Source organism: Berkeleyomyces rouxiae, assembly GCF_048999995.1.
Source record: "Berkeleyomyces rouxiae strain 22BRR77 chromosome Unknown BrBRR77_ptg000004l, whole genome shotgun sequence".
NCBI lineage: Eukaryota > Fungi > Ascomycota > Sordariomycetes > Microascales > Ceratocystidaceae > Berkeleyomyces > Berkeleyomyces rouxiae.
Window position 1 is genome coordinate 2811657 of NW_027396494.1, and position 11464 is coordinate 2823120.

The 11464-nt window shown below is 52.1% G+C and overlaps 3 protein-coding genes across 3 annotated transcripts; all 3 read right to left on the reverse strand.

Moving 5' to 3' along the window:
- Positions 1-4538: 4538 nt before the first annotated feature.
- BROUX77_005032 (uncharacterized protein) lies at positions 4539-4985 on the reverse strand (the record flags this gene model as incomplete). Its single annotated transcript, XM_073749861.1, has 1 exon — positions 4539-4985. The coding sequence occupies one exon, from the start codon at positions 4983-4985 to the stop codon at positions 4539-4541; it is 447 nt and encodes a 148-aa protein (XP_073605489.1).
- Positions 4986-5795: 810 nt separating this feature from the next.
- Positions 5796-6497, reverse strand: BROUX77_005033 (uncharacterized protein; the record flags this gene model as incomplete). Its single annotated transcript, XM_073749862.1, has 1 exon — positions 5796-6497. The coding sequence occupies one exon, from the start codon at positions 6495-6497 to the stop codon at positions 5796-5798; it is 702 nt and encodes a 233-aa protein (XP_073605490.1).
- Positions 6498-7835: 1338 nt separating this feature from the next.
- On the reverse strand, positions 7836-8069 carry BROUX77_005034 (uncharacterized protein; the record flags this gene model as incomplete). Its single annotated transcript, XM_073749863.1, has 1 exon — positions 7836-8069. One exon carries the CDS (start codon positions 8067-8069, stop codon positions 7836-7838), a length of 234 nt encoding a protein of 77 aa, XP_073605491.1.
- Between the last annotated feature and the right edge of the window lie 3395 nt (positions 8070-11464).

The following is an 11464-nucleotide window of genomic DNA, read 5'->3' on the forward strand; positions in this document are numbered from 1 at the left end:
TAACGGAGTAGCTTCAGTGGCCTTTTCATCTGACGGGCAGCTCGTGGCCTCCGCCTCAAATGATAATACAGTGCGACTCTGGCGAAGCGATGGTGGCACCTGTGTTCAAGTGCTAGAGATGTTCACCCGTACTCTCAAATTCGATCGTTTGGGGGGCTTTCATACCACTGATCACAGTGTTCTAGATGTTTCTAACGGGTCATCAATCAGCCAAACAGCTTCCCAATCTCTTGTTCAGCACCACAATGGCTTGAAAATCAGTTCAGACAAGTGCTGGATCTTGTAGGAAAACATTCCAATCTTGTGGATCACTGTTTCATTCCGTCCTGACTGTTCATCAGTTGATGGGTCTACTGTGGTAATTGGCAGTCGGTCTGGGAGGGTCACTATCATGAGATTTGGGAACCTTGAGTTTCTGACGGGAGTTATGCAGCGTGTACTTCTACAGCAGGGCACTTAGTCAGGGATAGATTATCCTTCCTTTTCATGAGATTTACATCCATACATTTTGCTGGTCAACCAATGCTTGTTAGTTCCGGACGCAAGCAGTCAGATGACGTCATCATCCAAACATCTCCCGAGCGGTCAGTAATTGCAGATGCGCATAGACTTCGACAAACTCCTGTGCCTTTTAAGGGTCCGGTATGGAAGCTAGAAGGACTCGCTTAGTCCCCTCTACCGCCTCTTCTTTATTTTCTATCTATTTTACATTAATCGGAGTGTTTGTCAAACACTCATAAGATGACTAGGTAGGTCCTGGCAATCTGGTAGCGGCATAACCGGCTGTCGAGATCCTCCGATTCGGACTGCCTTGGTAACCGTAGTCTCCCAGCTCCGAAGAAACTGCAGACGCCGACTCGGGATCTCCCTAGGGAAGATTGGTCTTTGAGCGTTTTTTTTCCCTTGACTTGACTTGACTATATTTATCGTCTACCAAAATCACTAAGATTACACGACGCCAGATTGGCTACCGGACGGAAACTTAGAGTCCTCCGCTCGACACGCCGCATAGTTTCTGTGTGTTCGGGTTGGCGCACTATCCCCAAGCCCCGAAGAACCAGTGGTCCACACCCTCTAGCCGCCTGATTTGATTTTATTCTTTTACGTCTACCTACTGTTATTTCGCAGCAATACGACGGCATATTCCGGACGGAAGCAGTCGGATGATGTCATCTTCCGAACAACTCCCGGGTGGTCAGCGATTGCAGGCTCGCAAAGACTTCAAGCATCTCCTGTGACTTTTGAGGGTCCGGCGTAGAAGCCAGGAGGACTCTCCGTCCAGCGCGGCCCGAGGGCACACCTACCTTTCCAGGGTTGGTTACCTGGTATTTTTGGTTTGCAACAAACCGCGTGAAAAACTAGTCTAAAAGGCCACCGGCTCTCGGCACGGGGGTTTGTCCCCCAGCGGATTACGCGTGGTTTTGTCCTCAAAGAAATGAGCGTTTTAATTGATTTGATTGATTTATTTTATTCTTCTACGTCTACAGCATTTTCCCGCAAATGCGCATGACGTCAGACCCCTCTTAGGTGGAGATTGTAACAGCCTCGTTCAAGACAGGCGTAATTGGTGTAGTGGTAACATTAATCGTTGCCATCTGGTAATGATTTCGATTAGCCCTGGGTTCGATTCCCAGATTACGCAGTTGCAATCTATCTTTCCTCTCGAAAGATCACGATAACCTTTTTGGTTGTGGGGGATTTCACTCTTATTTTGTTCAGTGTTTCACCATTGAAACTCGCTGTCGATTCTGTTTTTTTTTTTTTTTTTTTTTTTTCACGCTGTTTGGGCCTGCCCCCGCAACCAACCTTCCCTCCTACAACCCTCGGGGTGGCACCTTTGAGTTCAAGATGTCGCCCCCTGGCCAAAAAACGAACATTCCCCCCTCGTTGTGGGCTTGAACGAGCGCGCACATATCCCCAAAGCTGCGTCTATTCTTTTTTCGAGTTGTGAGGCCTTGAGCCCGTCTTTTTCCCCTCTCGTGGGTTGATCTCGTCGACGTTCGCCCCTTTTCTCACCACCGCTACGACCGTCGGCCCCTCGAGCACTCTGCACTGCACCTCAGGGAGACACACTCACTCTCGATGGACCGCCTTTCTGGAAGGTTCAGGTAGTCCGCCCCGTGGCGCGGGAACCGTATCGCTGTGCCTCATCCATTGCGCACGCTACGGTTACGCCAACTTTTCTTTCTTCAGGTCCCACGATCACCAGACTTCTGGAGGCTCATCTGGCCGTGGTTTTTTCGCTCTTTCGAGAGCCCCCAGGCCACGTCCGCTGATTGGTTCGTCTGCGAGAATTTTTCTCGTTTTCCCACCCTTTAGCCGACGAATGAATGTTGGTGGGGATGGTAGCTCCACAGCAGGGCTGCGCTGGTTTTGGTTCCACTTTTTCTTTGGGGGATGGTTTGGGGTTGTTGCGCTTTTTGCGCGGTACTACAGCAGTTAGCCAGGATTCCGGGTTTTGTTTGGAGGTTGCACGAGAGAGGGACAGTCCTAGCAGCTGGGCGGTGGAAAACTGCACGTCATTACACTTCGCCAGTGCAACTATCTATAGGCGGATTCGGGTGCTGGTTTTTAAACAGCTGTATGTATTTCTGGTACCAGCAATGGTCCCCTGTCGTATGCCGAGAATCCCTCGCGAGTAGACAGGTTAAATAAAGACTTTCAATTCAATTCAATGCCCCCGCAACCCTCAACGGAGTCCCTCTGGTGCTTCTAGCACACCGCCGTGCGGTAACGGGAACGGACCCGCAGGAAGGGGACTCCCCAGTTCGCCCCTCGCCCGACCCTCCACCACCTGGTCCGACCCTGCCCGGGGCGGTTTAGCCTCTGGAGCCCTACTTTTTTGCGCCACCGCGCTGTCAAACCTCTGGCGCGAACACGCCGCCAACTCCCTTTTCTTATTTTGCACAAAATTTTTTATCACTACATCGACGGTGAGGCCAGGACTCTGGGTTTTGTTTGGTGCCACGCGGACGAAGGACAGCCTCTGCGCTGGGCAGGTGGGAAACCTCCCGTCATTATACTTTGGATTGTGGGGTTTCTGTAAGCATGGTTTTTAGATTCTTGGTTTTCACTGTTGTTAACTATGTAATTATTCTGGTGCTAGAAATAGTCTCCTGTCGTATGTCGAGATTCCCTCGCGAGTAGACAGGTAAATAAAGACTTTCAAATCAAACATCTGAGTCTTCCACTACAACCCACAGCGGGTGTCCAGCAGCTTCTTTCAAAAGTTGATCGGCACTAAGCGCGGAGCATGCTGGCTGGCCGCCAAAGCAGCCAAAGCCCCCACGGCCCTGCTGGCTCACCGCCGCATGAGGCCAGACACGCAGGCGCTAGACGCGGTCCCACCCGCACTCTCTCACCTGGAGACGCCGATCCCTCGGGGTCTCCCTCTTAGCGCGTCTGCGCCGCCGTCACCACATTCTTTTTCTACTTAACTCTCTCCTTATTCGTACTTCCCTTTGTTGTTTCCTTTGTATTTGTTTTCTGTTTGGTCTACATCAGCGGCGAGCCTCAGTGGTTGAGTAACCCTAAGCGCCTCGCAACACCCCCCCCTTTTGCCAAAGGCAGATACACTATCTACCACGATAGACTCGTGATGAGGTGTCTCGGGATCGCGTGACCCGAAGATGGCGTTGTTGAACTTAGAGACCAGAGGAGCGGACAAAGGCTTGGTAAGGGCGTCTGCTATCCGGCGTTTGGTGTCTACAAACTCTAAGGTGACAGTACCGTCGGCGACCTTCTCGCGAATGTACATGTGGACAACCCTGATATGTCTTGGGGCACGAGAGGTGGCATCAGGATGGTTGGCGGTGATCAAGGCTCCCTTTTTGTCAACGAATCCATACAGCTCGATTGGATTGCCGGTTTGCGCTGCAAAGTTGACAACGAAAGCTCCAGTTGCCATAGATTCAGACGCGTCTACCAATTCACTCTCCAGGGTGCTTCTAGTGACGACCGCCTGCCGCTTTGAAGACCAGATAACAGGGCCACCGGCGAGATAGATGATGTAGCTGGTGGTGAATTTGGCGTCAGGGCCATCTGCCCAAGTTGCATCAAAGTACAGGTACAACTTGATGGGACCGTTAAGGGATTTGACGGGGGTCGTATATGTAATCCTGAGGGACTTCGTACAGTTGATGTACCTCAGAAGGTGGGTCAACATCCTGTCGTGGGAAACTCTCGGATTGTTGAAGGCAAATTGGCTGGCATGCACTCATGCCGGCTTCCTCCAGGATACTTTCAATCAGATGGATTTGATCGAGATCAACAGAGTTGGGATTCACGCTCAATCTTACGCGAAGCAACCATTCGGGAACCTCAGTTAACTGGTCGTGAAACTTGTCGAGGAGGTCTTTCTCGAATTTGACCACTGTGCGCTCATCAGGTCCATCGTACAGAAAATCGTCAATGTGTGTGCAGACGGTAATGTCGAGGTCCTTGTTGCGATACGTGGCCGGGTCACAAGGCAATTGGGTGAACCCAACGGAGAGAAGATAGGTCTTGAGCACTTGCTGCCATTCATGGCCACTTTGCTTTTAGCCGTACAAGGTACGCTTGAGCTTGATGACCTTGCCTGTGCTGTAGCCAAAGTGCTCAGCAAGCTCAGGGTGGGCCATCAAGTAGCCGTCGACTTCCTTGGGGACTCTGACGTAGATGTCCTCGTGAATAATTCCATGAAGGTAAGCTGCCGTGATGTCAAACTGTCGCAAGGCTCTTCTTTTCATGGTGGCAATGGCTATGAGTATCCACCATGAGTCGGAATGGGCCGTTGAAGCGAAGGTTTCGCCGTAGTCAACACCTTCGCGTTGCATATCCCCTCTGGCGGCAAGGCGAGCCTTGAACCTACCGTCAGTCTTGATTTTGAAGACCCACCTCAAGGAAATAAGCTTTTGGTCATTGGGCTTGTCGACGAAATCAAAAACGTTGTAGGAAAGTATGGCTTCGATTTCCTTGCTCATGGCCTCAACCCACTTTTGGCTCATCGCCACTACTTGTCAGGGGGTTGACGGTTCGGAGAAGGAAGTCAGGGCGTACAAGGATTCAGCAACATCGGAAACATGTTTTGGCGAATCAACGGGCCTGACAAAGGAGCATGTCTCTTTGGTCGTGGAGGTTGAGGAATCTGCGGTCGGTAAAGGAAGGAAAGTGTCGTAGAGTTTGGCGCTAATGCAGGCGACCATCTCCTTTTTGTTAGGGGAATTGGAGAGGAAAGCATTTCTGGTGCCAGAACTGGCCGTGGAGAGGTTGGGGAGCATGTCGGGATGTGTAGGTCGAAGGGCACCAAGCGGCCTGGAAACGATGGTTGGAATCATCTCTGGGAGCCGTTCCTTTATGGACACGTGCGGCGTTCTGTAAATCTTCTTGGCCTTAGGACAGTAAACAACATAGTTGTGTGTTCCTTCGTGTCCAACGAGTACGCAGTGGCGTATCTGGGTGGTTGTCTTGGGGACACGATTCCGGGCAATTTCAGTAACAGAGAGAACTATAATGCACGGGCTTCCGAGGGTGCGCCAATGAGCGATGCTGGGCTTTGGAGGAGGGACTCTGCCTGCAAGATGAGCGATCTCATTGTTCCATCTACAGGTGGCTGACGTATCCTGATCCTGGGGGACGACCGTGTAAATCTTTTCCAGAATTGTTGGCAAGGCGATGTCCCAGCAGTTTTGTGGTACGCCATCGGCTAGAACGACGCGCAGTCTGGTGATGATTTCCTTGACAGCTCTCTCAGCAGTGCCGTTCTGTGCAGGTACGTAAGGGGCAGAGGTAACCACTGTAATGCCATGTTGAGCAGCTCAGGCCTTGACCATCGATATGTTCACGTCAGTGCCGTTGTCGAGCATAAGTTTCACTGGCTGGCGCCCTGTCTGGGTGGTCCAGGACTTTAGCTTTTCGATGATGATAGCACCAGCTCTTTTGACAACTTTCAGGATAGGCACAGCAGCTCGGAACTTCGTGAACTCATCCGTGAGAACCACAAAATATTTACAGTCGTTCATGGAAGTCCAACCCGCGTCAGCTACGTCGATGTGGACGCAGTCCATGATTGAGTGGACTAGAGGTCGGGAGTCTTGGGATGTGAATCTAACAGCTTTGGCTTCAAGGCATGTGTCGCAGGCCCATGTGTCAGATAACTTGGGATCTTGTATGAGTGAGCCTCTGGTTTCGGCAATAGTCTTGGCTAGGGCGATTCTGCCGACGTGACCGCAGCGCATGTGCATTGCTCGGGTGAGCTGTCCTTTGGTCTTGGTGGCTGGCAGGTCGTGGGTACTGGATGCGGCTGGGTCATGGAGATGTGCGGAAGATCGTGGGGAAGGAAGGGGAAGGGCGGTCTCTATCACTTCATCTGTTGAGTCAGGGATGAAAAAGGGGGCTTGCTCAACAGCGGCCAAGACAGGGACATCGTCAATGGGAGGAATAGAAAGAGGCAGTTCGTCAATTGGGGAAACAGAAGGTTCAATGTTGGTGACAGGAATAGGAGAAGGGCATTCGTTCATGGGGAACGCGGCATGTTCAATGTTAGGAACGGGGACAGAAAGAAGTTATTCGTTCGTGAAAGCTGCGACGGGTTCAATGTCGGGGTAGTAATAAAAAGAGGTTGTTGGTCGATAGAAGCTACAGTAGGTTTGTCGTTGGGAGCAGGCGTAATGAGTTGGTAAGATCTAGAGACGACCCTAGGCTGGAATCTGAACTTGCTGTCGCAAGTAGCAAACAGTCTCCTGTTCTTGATGATCTTTCTGCCGGATACGATTCCTCCTGCCAAGTCCCATTTTTGCAGAGATAAAATATTGATTGAGGCGTTTGGGAGAAGCATGACATTATGGAGCTCAAGCAGAGCGTTTGATTCACGCAACCGAAGAATTACGACACCTTGTTTGGTAGCAATCGCGTTGCCATTGCCAGTAGAAACACAGACCCTTGTATTGACTATGGTACCAGGAATAAAATCCTCCTCATGGCTAACAACATGGACGGAAGCACCAGCGCGGCCAACCATTTCAGCCAGCTGTTGTGGAGAGGATCGGTGTCAGTTTCGTTCCGTGGTAGCAAAGTGAAGCAAGAGGACTTGATGGTAACAGTAGGGCAAGCAATTGGGGATGGCTAGTTCGTACCGTTGAGGGTATCATTCTCCTGCTGAACCTCTTGGACGAGGTTGGCTGTTTGCTGCTGTCTAGCGGCAGGAGCACGTCTTCTTCTTGCGTCGAGTCTGGCCTGGTCTAGCGGCTTGGGGCAATGGTCAGAGTGATGACCGCGCTCGTTGCAGTTGTGGCAGCCGCCGCCAAATCTGCGTTGTCCCTGGGCGTGTCCGTTGTTGGCTTTTCTAGGGACTGCGACCGGAGCTTTCTTAAACCTTTCGGCAGAAGAAATGCACTTCAATACATCCAAGAGAACGTCCCAGGTAGCAATCTAAATCAAGGAAACATGGAGATCCGAGTACCACGTATCTTGTTCAGACGTTCATCAGAGCTAACGCAAATACCCATGTCCTCAGCAGTTTCCAACAGAGATTCGTACCGTTTAAGAAACTTGGAGAGAGTTTCACCTGGTTCGAAATTACATGTTTGGAGTTTTGCCTGGAGCTCCCTTTGCATGATGGGAGAAGCGTCTGCCGTTTTGGCCTTGAGGACTGAGAAGATTTCTTCGTAGGTAGTACAAAGACGGACAGCTTTCTGGAGCGAAACAAATATTGTGGCACGCAGATATTGGAGGATGAGGATCCGTGGGGTGTTGTCAACGTAGACGAGATCAGAAGGCTCAATGCCCAGAGCGGTGAATCCAGCAAGTACAAACTGGCACCAAGTGGCCCACTGAAGGGCAGAGGAAAGGATGGCAAACTAGGGGACCTTGAAGGACCAGCGCATTTCGTTCATGGACTGAACGGTGACGAGGCTGGCTCTGGCGTGGGCATCGTCGACATGCGAATCCTTGGGGTGATCGGGGAGAGGAGACTTGTCACGGACGGTGGAGTTGCGAAGTTGGCGGGTCAGCTCTGCAATCTGGTCGTGCAGGAACTGGACCTCGCTGGGGGCGACGAGCTCGTCAGCGGGAGGCGCGGAGTCGCGTTCCATTTTCAAACGTGAAGGCACGCGAGGGGAAGCGGAAGGACTAGAATCTAGGGGCAGATTCTCGTGGACTGAAGAATAGTCCGAGAGTGGGGAAGACGGGAGGTCTACGGGGGCAGAAGTATTCATCGCCTGGGTCCTTCAGATTCCGTCCAAACTCTCTTGAAGTCTTTCCTCCAGGACGCAAGCCCCTACCGATGATTCATCTCTTGAATGGTCATCATTTGCTGAATTGGATCCGGAACAACCCTGGAGATAATGACCCAGAGTGCAAGATCAATGCGGGGCTGGTGGAATCTATTGAGAAAATCCTGTTTCAGTTTTCTCCAATGAGACTCAACGACCATGGTGGTCTTGAGAACTGGAATCTCTTGGGGATTTGACGACCTGGCCCACAGCTTCCACTTTGCAGGAGAATACCAGTTTGTAAACAGGTATGCCCACAAACGAGGGAAATGTTTACCCTTGCACCACCGATACATCTCCAGTGCGCTTTGCTGATGGATCTCACCCGGAGACCACACATTTCCACGTGCGTCCGGGATGAAAGAATGAGCATTGAAATGCCGCAAGAACAAGCTCAACACCTTATCCTTCTCTGCATTGGTCATCGACTCCAGTCTGCCCAGTCCTATGGTCGAAATGTCGCGGGATGGACACTCGCGTCGCCGATTTCTGTGATCACCAGGCGGTCGCCGCATTAATGACGAACCCCAACACACCTCCAGCGATGGAATGAGCCTCAATGCTTCACCTGGATGGTAGTGGGCATAGTGGCTCACCTGCTCTGAGCTGTCCAGCTTTTTCCGAACCGCACGCTTGGCATGCCAACAACAAAGCTGGTGGGTAGCTGAAGGCCAGACCCGCCCCACGGCAGCGATCTCAGATGCGTCCTTATCCGTGCCGAAAAATGAGGGATTCACACCAGCATCTTTCAACCACGCCAAAAACCTGGCAAGTATTTCGATTTTCGCGCCGGGTGTCGCTGTGACATCTCCACGAGGAGGCTGGATGTAGCAATAGGCCAGTGGAATTCCAGCACCATCCACTTCAGCTAAGACTCCAAAGAGCTCCGCCGCTGACCCATTGGTTCTACGCGTCGAATCCATGGCGAGTTCCCGGATTCTTGCACTCAAGGCTTCAATTGTTTCTCGGATGTACACGGCAATGCCGCTGAAACCACCCACTTCCATAAACTTGCTATTAAACTTGTCGATGTAGCGTGGTTCTGAAAGGAGAGTCCGCGCCGACACATAAGGATCCTCGTCGCGTTTCCACATCGAGGCCTTTGCTCGCTTCCAACGGTAATACACCTGGTGCTGAGCCACACTCTCACATCCTGGTGTGCCTGAATTCACCAGAGCTCGGTATATGTCAGAAGGAGGATGTTGGGACATTCAAAGATCAATAGATATTTGGCAAGGGAGTAGTATATCGTTTGAAGTTGTAGTGGGTATTTGGCAAGGCATGCTGAGCTTCATGGTGTTATAAGGTTTGTGGTACTCGTGATGAGGCTCCAGGGTCAGACGTTGATCTCTCGTGGAAGGGTGCAGCTTTAAGTAGCCTTCGCACGGAAACTGTTTTTTCTGCGACATACACGGCAGATATTCCGGGAGACGCTTTTCCACATCGTGTGTGAATTCTGACTGCAGGTATAAGTGTACGGCGATGGGGTGAGGCAATTGTCAGTGTGTGAATGCCGGTATCTAAGCCTGCCTTCCGCCAGAATAATGCCAACAAGCTCCTTTACAGATTGGCTTGTCATGAGACCTTCGGGGGACTGAGGATCAAAGCTGGCGGGGAGACAATCCAAGGGAAACACCTTCCGGACGTGTAGGACCTTCACCTGACTTTAAATTTTGCGTTAGCAGCTGTTTACAAAAGAAATCGGGGCGGGAAATGGCGGTGGCTCTTACCGGGTGGTTCCACTCCCCCAAGCATGAATGGAATAAAGAGTCAAAACTTCACGGCAGGTTAGTGTTGGCGGGAGTGTCGAGTTGTCTGGACCCCAACGGGGAGATGCTGTCAGACACCAGGGACAAGTGCGAACTCCTTTTGGACGTGCATGCACCGACAAAACGAGAAGACGACGAAGCACTGGGTCCACTAGACGAAGACGGGAGAAGGGTCTGGGACCCCCCAACCGAGGCAGAAGTGCTGCGGGCCATCAAAAAGCCAGCAAACACAGCCCCGGGAATGGACGGACTCCGAAACGATCTGTGGAAAAAGGCCTGGCCGCACCTGAAAGAAGCCATTGTCCGCCTCTACCAAGTGGCCCTGACCCACGGAGTACACCCTGACATTTTCAAGAAGACTCGTATGTGTCCGGTCCCCAAGCCAGGGAGAGACCGTCGAGAGCCAAGGGCATACAGACTCATCTCGCTACTACCGACCCTAGGCAAAGGCCTGGAGCGACTGGTGGCAAGGCGGCTGGCCTATGAAGCCGTGGAAAGAGACGTCATTCCCAAGAGGTACGCTTGTGCGATTCCAAAGCGCGCGTGTTCAGACCTGTTGCTCAGTCTGGTAGACGAGATCGAACGGGGCTGGGAAATGAAGAACGCAGTGTCGATAGCTACATTTGATGTCAAAGGAGCTTTCGATACTGTCACGCCGAACCGCATGGTCAACCGACTCCAGGAGGAAGGGTGGCCAATAGCACTGTGCAAATGGACAAGGTCGTTCCTACAAGGACGAAGCGCAGCGCTAGCGATGGACGGTCATGTCACGGACACGAGACAGCTGGGAGGCTCACTACCCCAAGGGTCACCGGTCTCCCCGATTCTCTACATGCTGTTCATGGCCCCTCTATACAGCTCTCTACCGGGAGCCAGGGGTTACGCAGACGACGGATGTGTCCTGTGGGCTTCGCCAGATTTGAAGACCAATGCACAGGGGTTGGCTCTCCTTTTGGAACGGGCTGATAACTGGTGCAGAGGAAATGGCCTACAGTTGGACCAGGGAAAGACGGGGATCCTGCACCTCACCAAGAAAAAGCAGGCAGGGAACCCTCCCGTGAAGTTACCGGACGGGAACGTTATGGAGGCCACGCCACAGGGCAGCACTCTCCGCTGGCTCGGACTAGAGCTGGACAGGAAGCTAGCGTTCACTCAGCACCGCGACAAGACGATCAGGAAGATTGAGACCACAGCCAGCGGGCTGAGACTCCTCGCAGGATGCCACAAGGGAGCTCCCCCGGGCCTTTTACTACATGTAGTGAGAGCCTGTGCAGTCTCCAAACTGACGTACGCTGCGGCCGCCTGGTGGCCGATGCACAAGGAACGGAAGATCGCCACGACAGCCAAGCTATTTGATATAGCCCTCAGGAAAGCGATCCGAGCAGCCTTGCCAATGTACAGAACGACGCCAATCGGACTGTTACACCGCGCAGCGATGATTCCGCC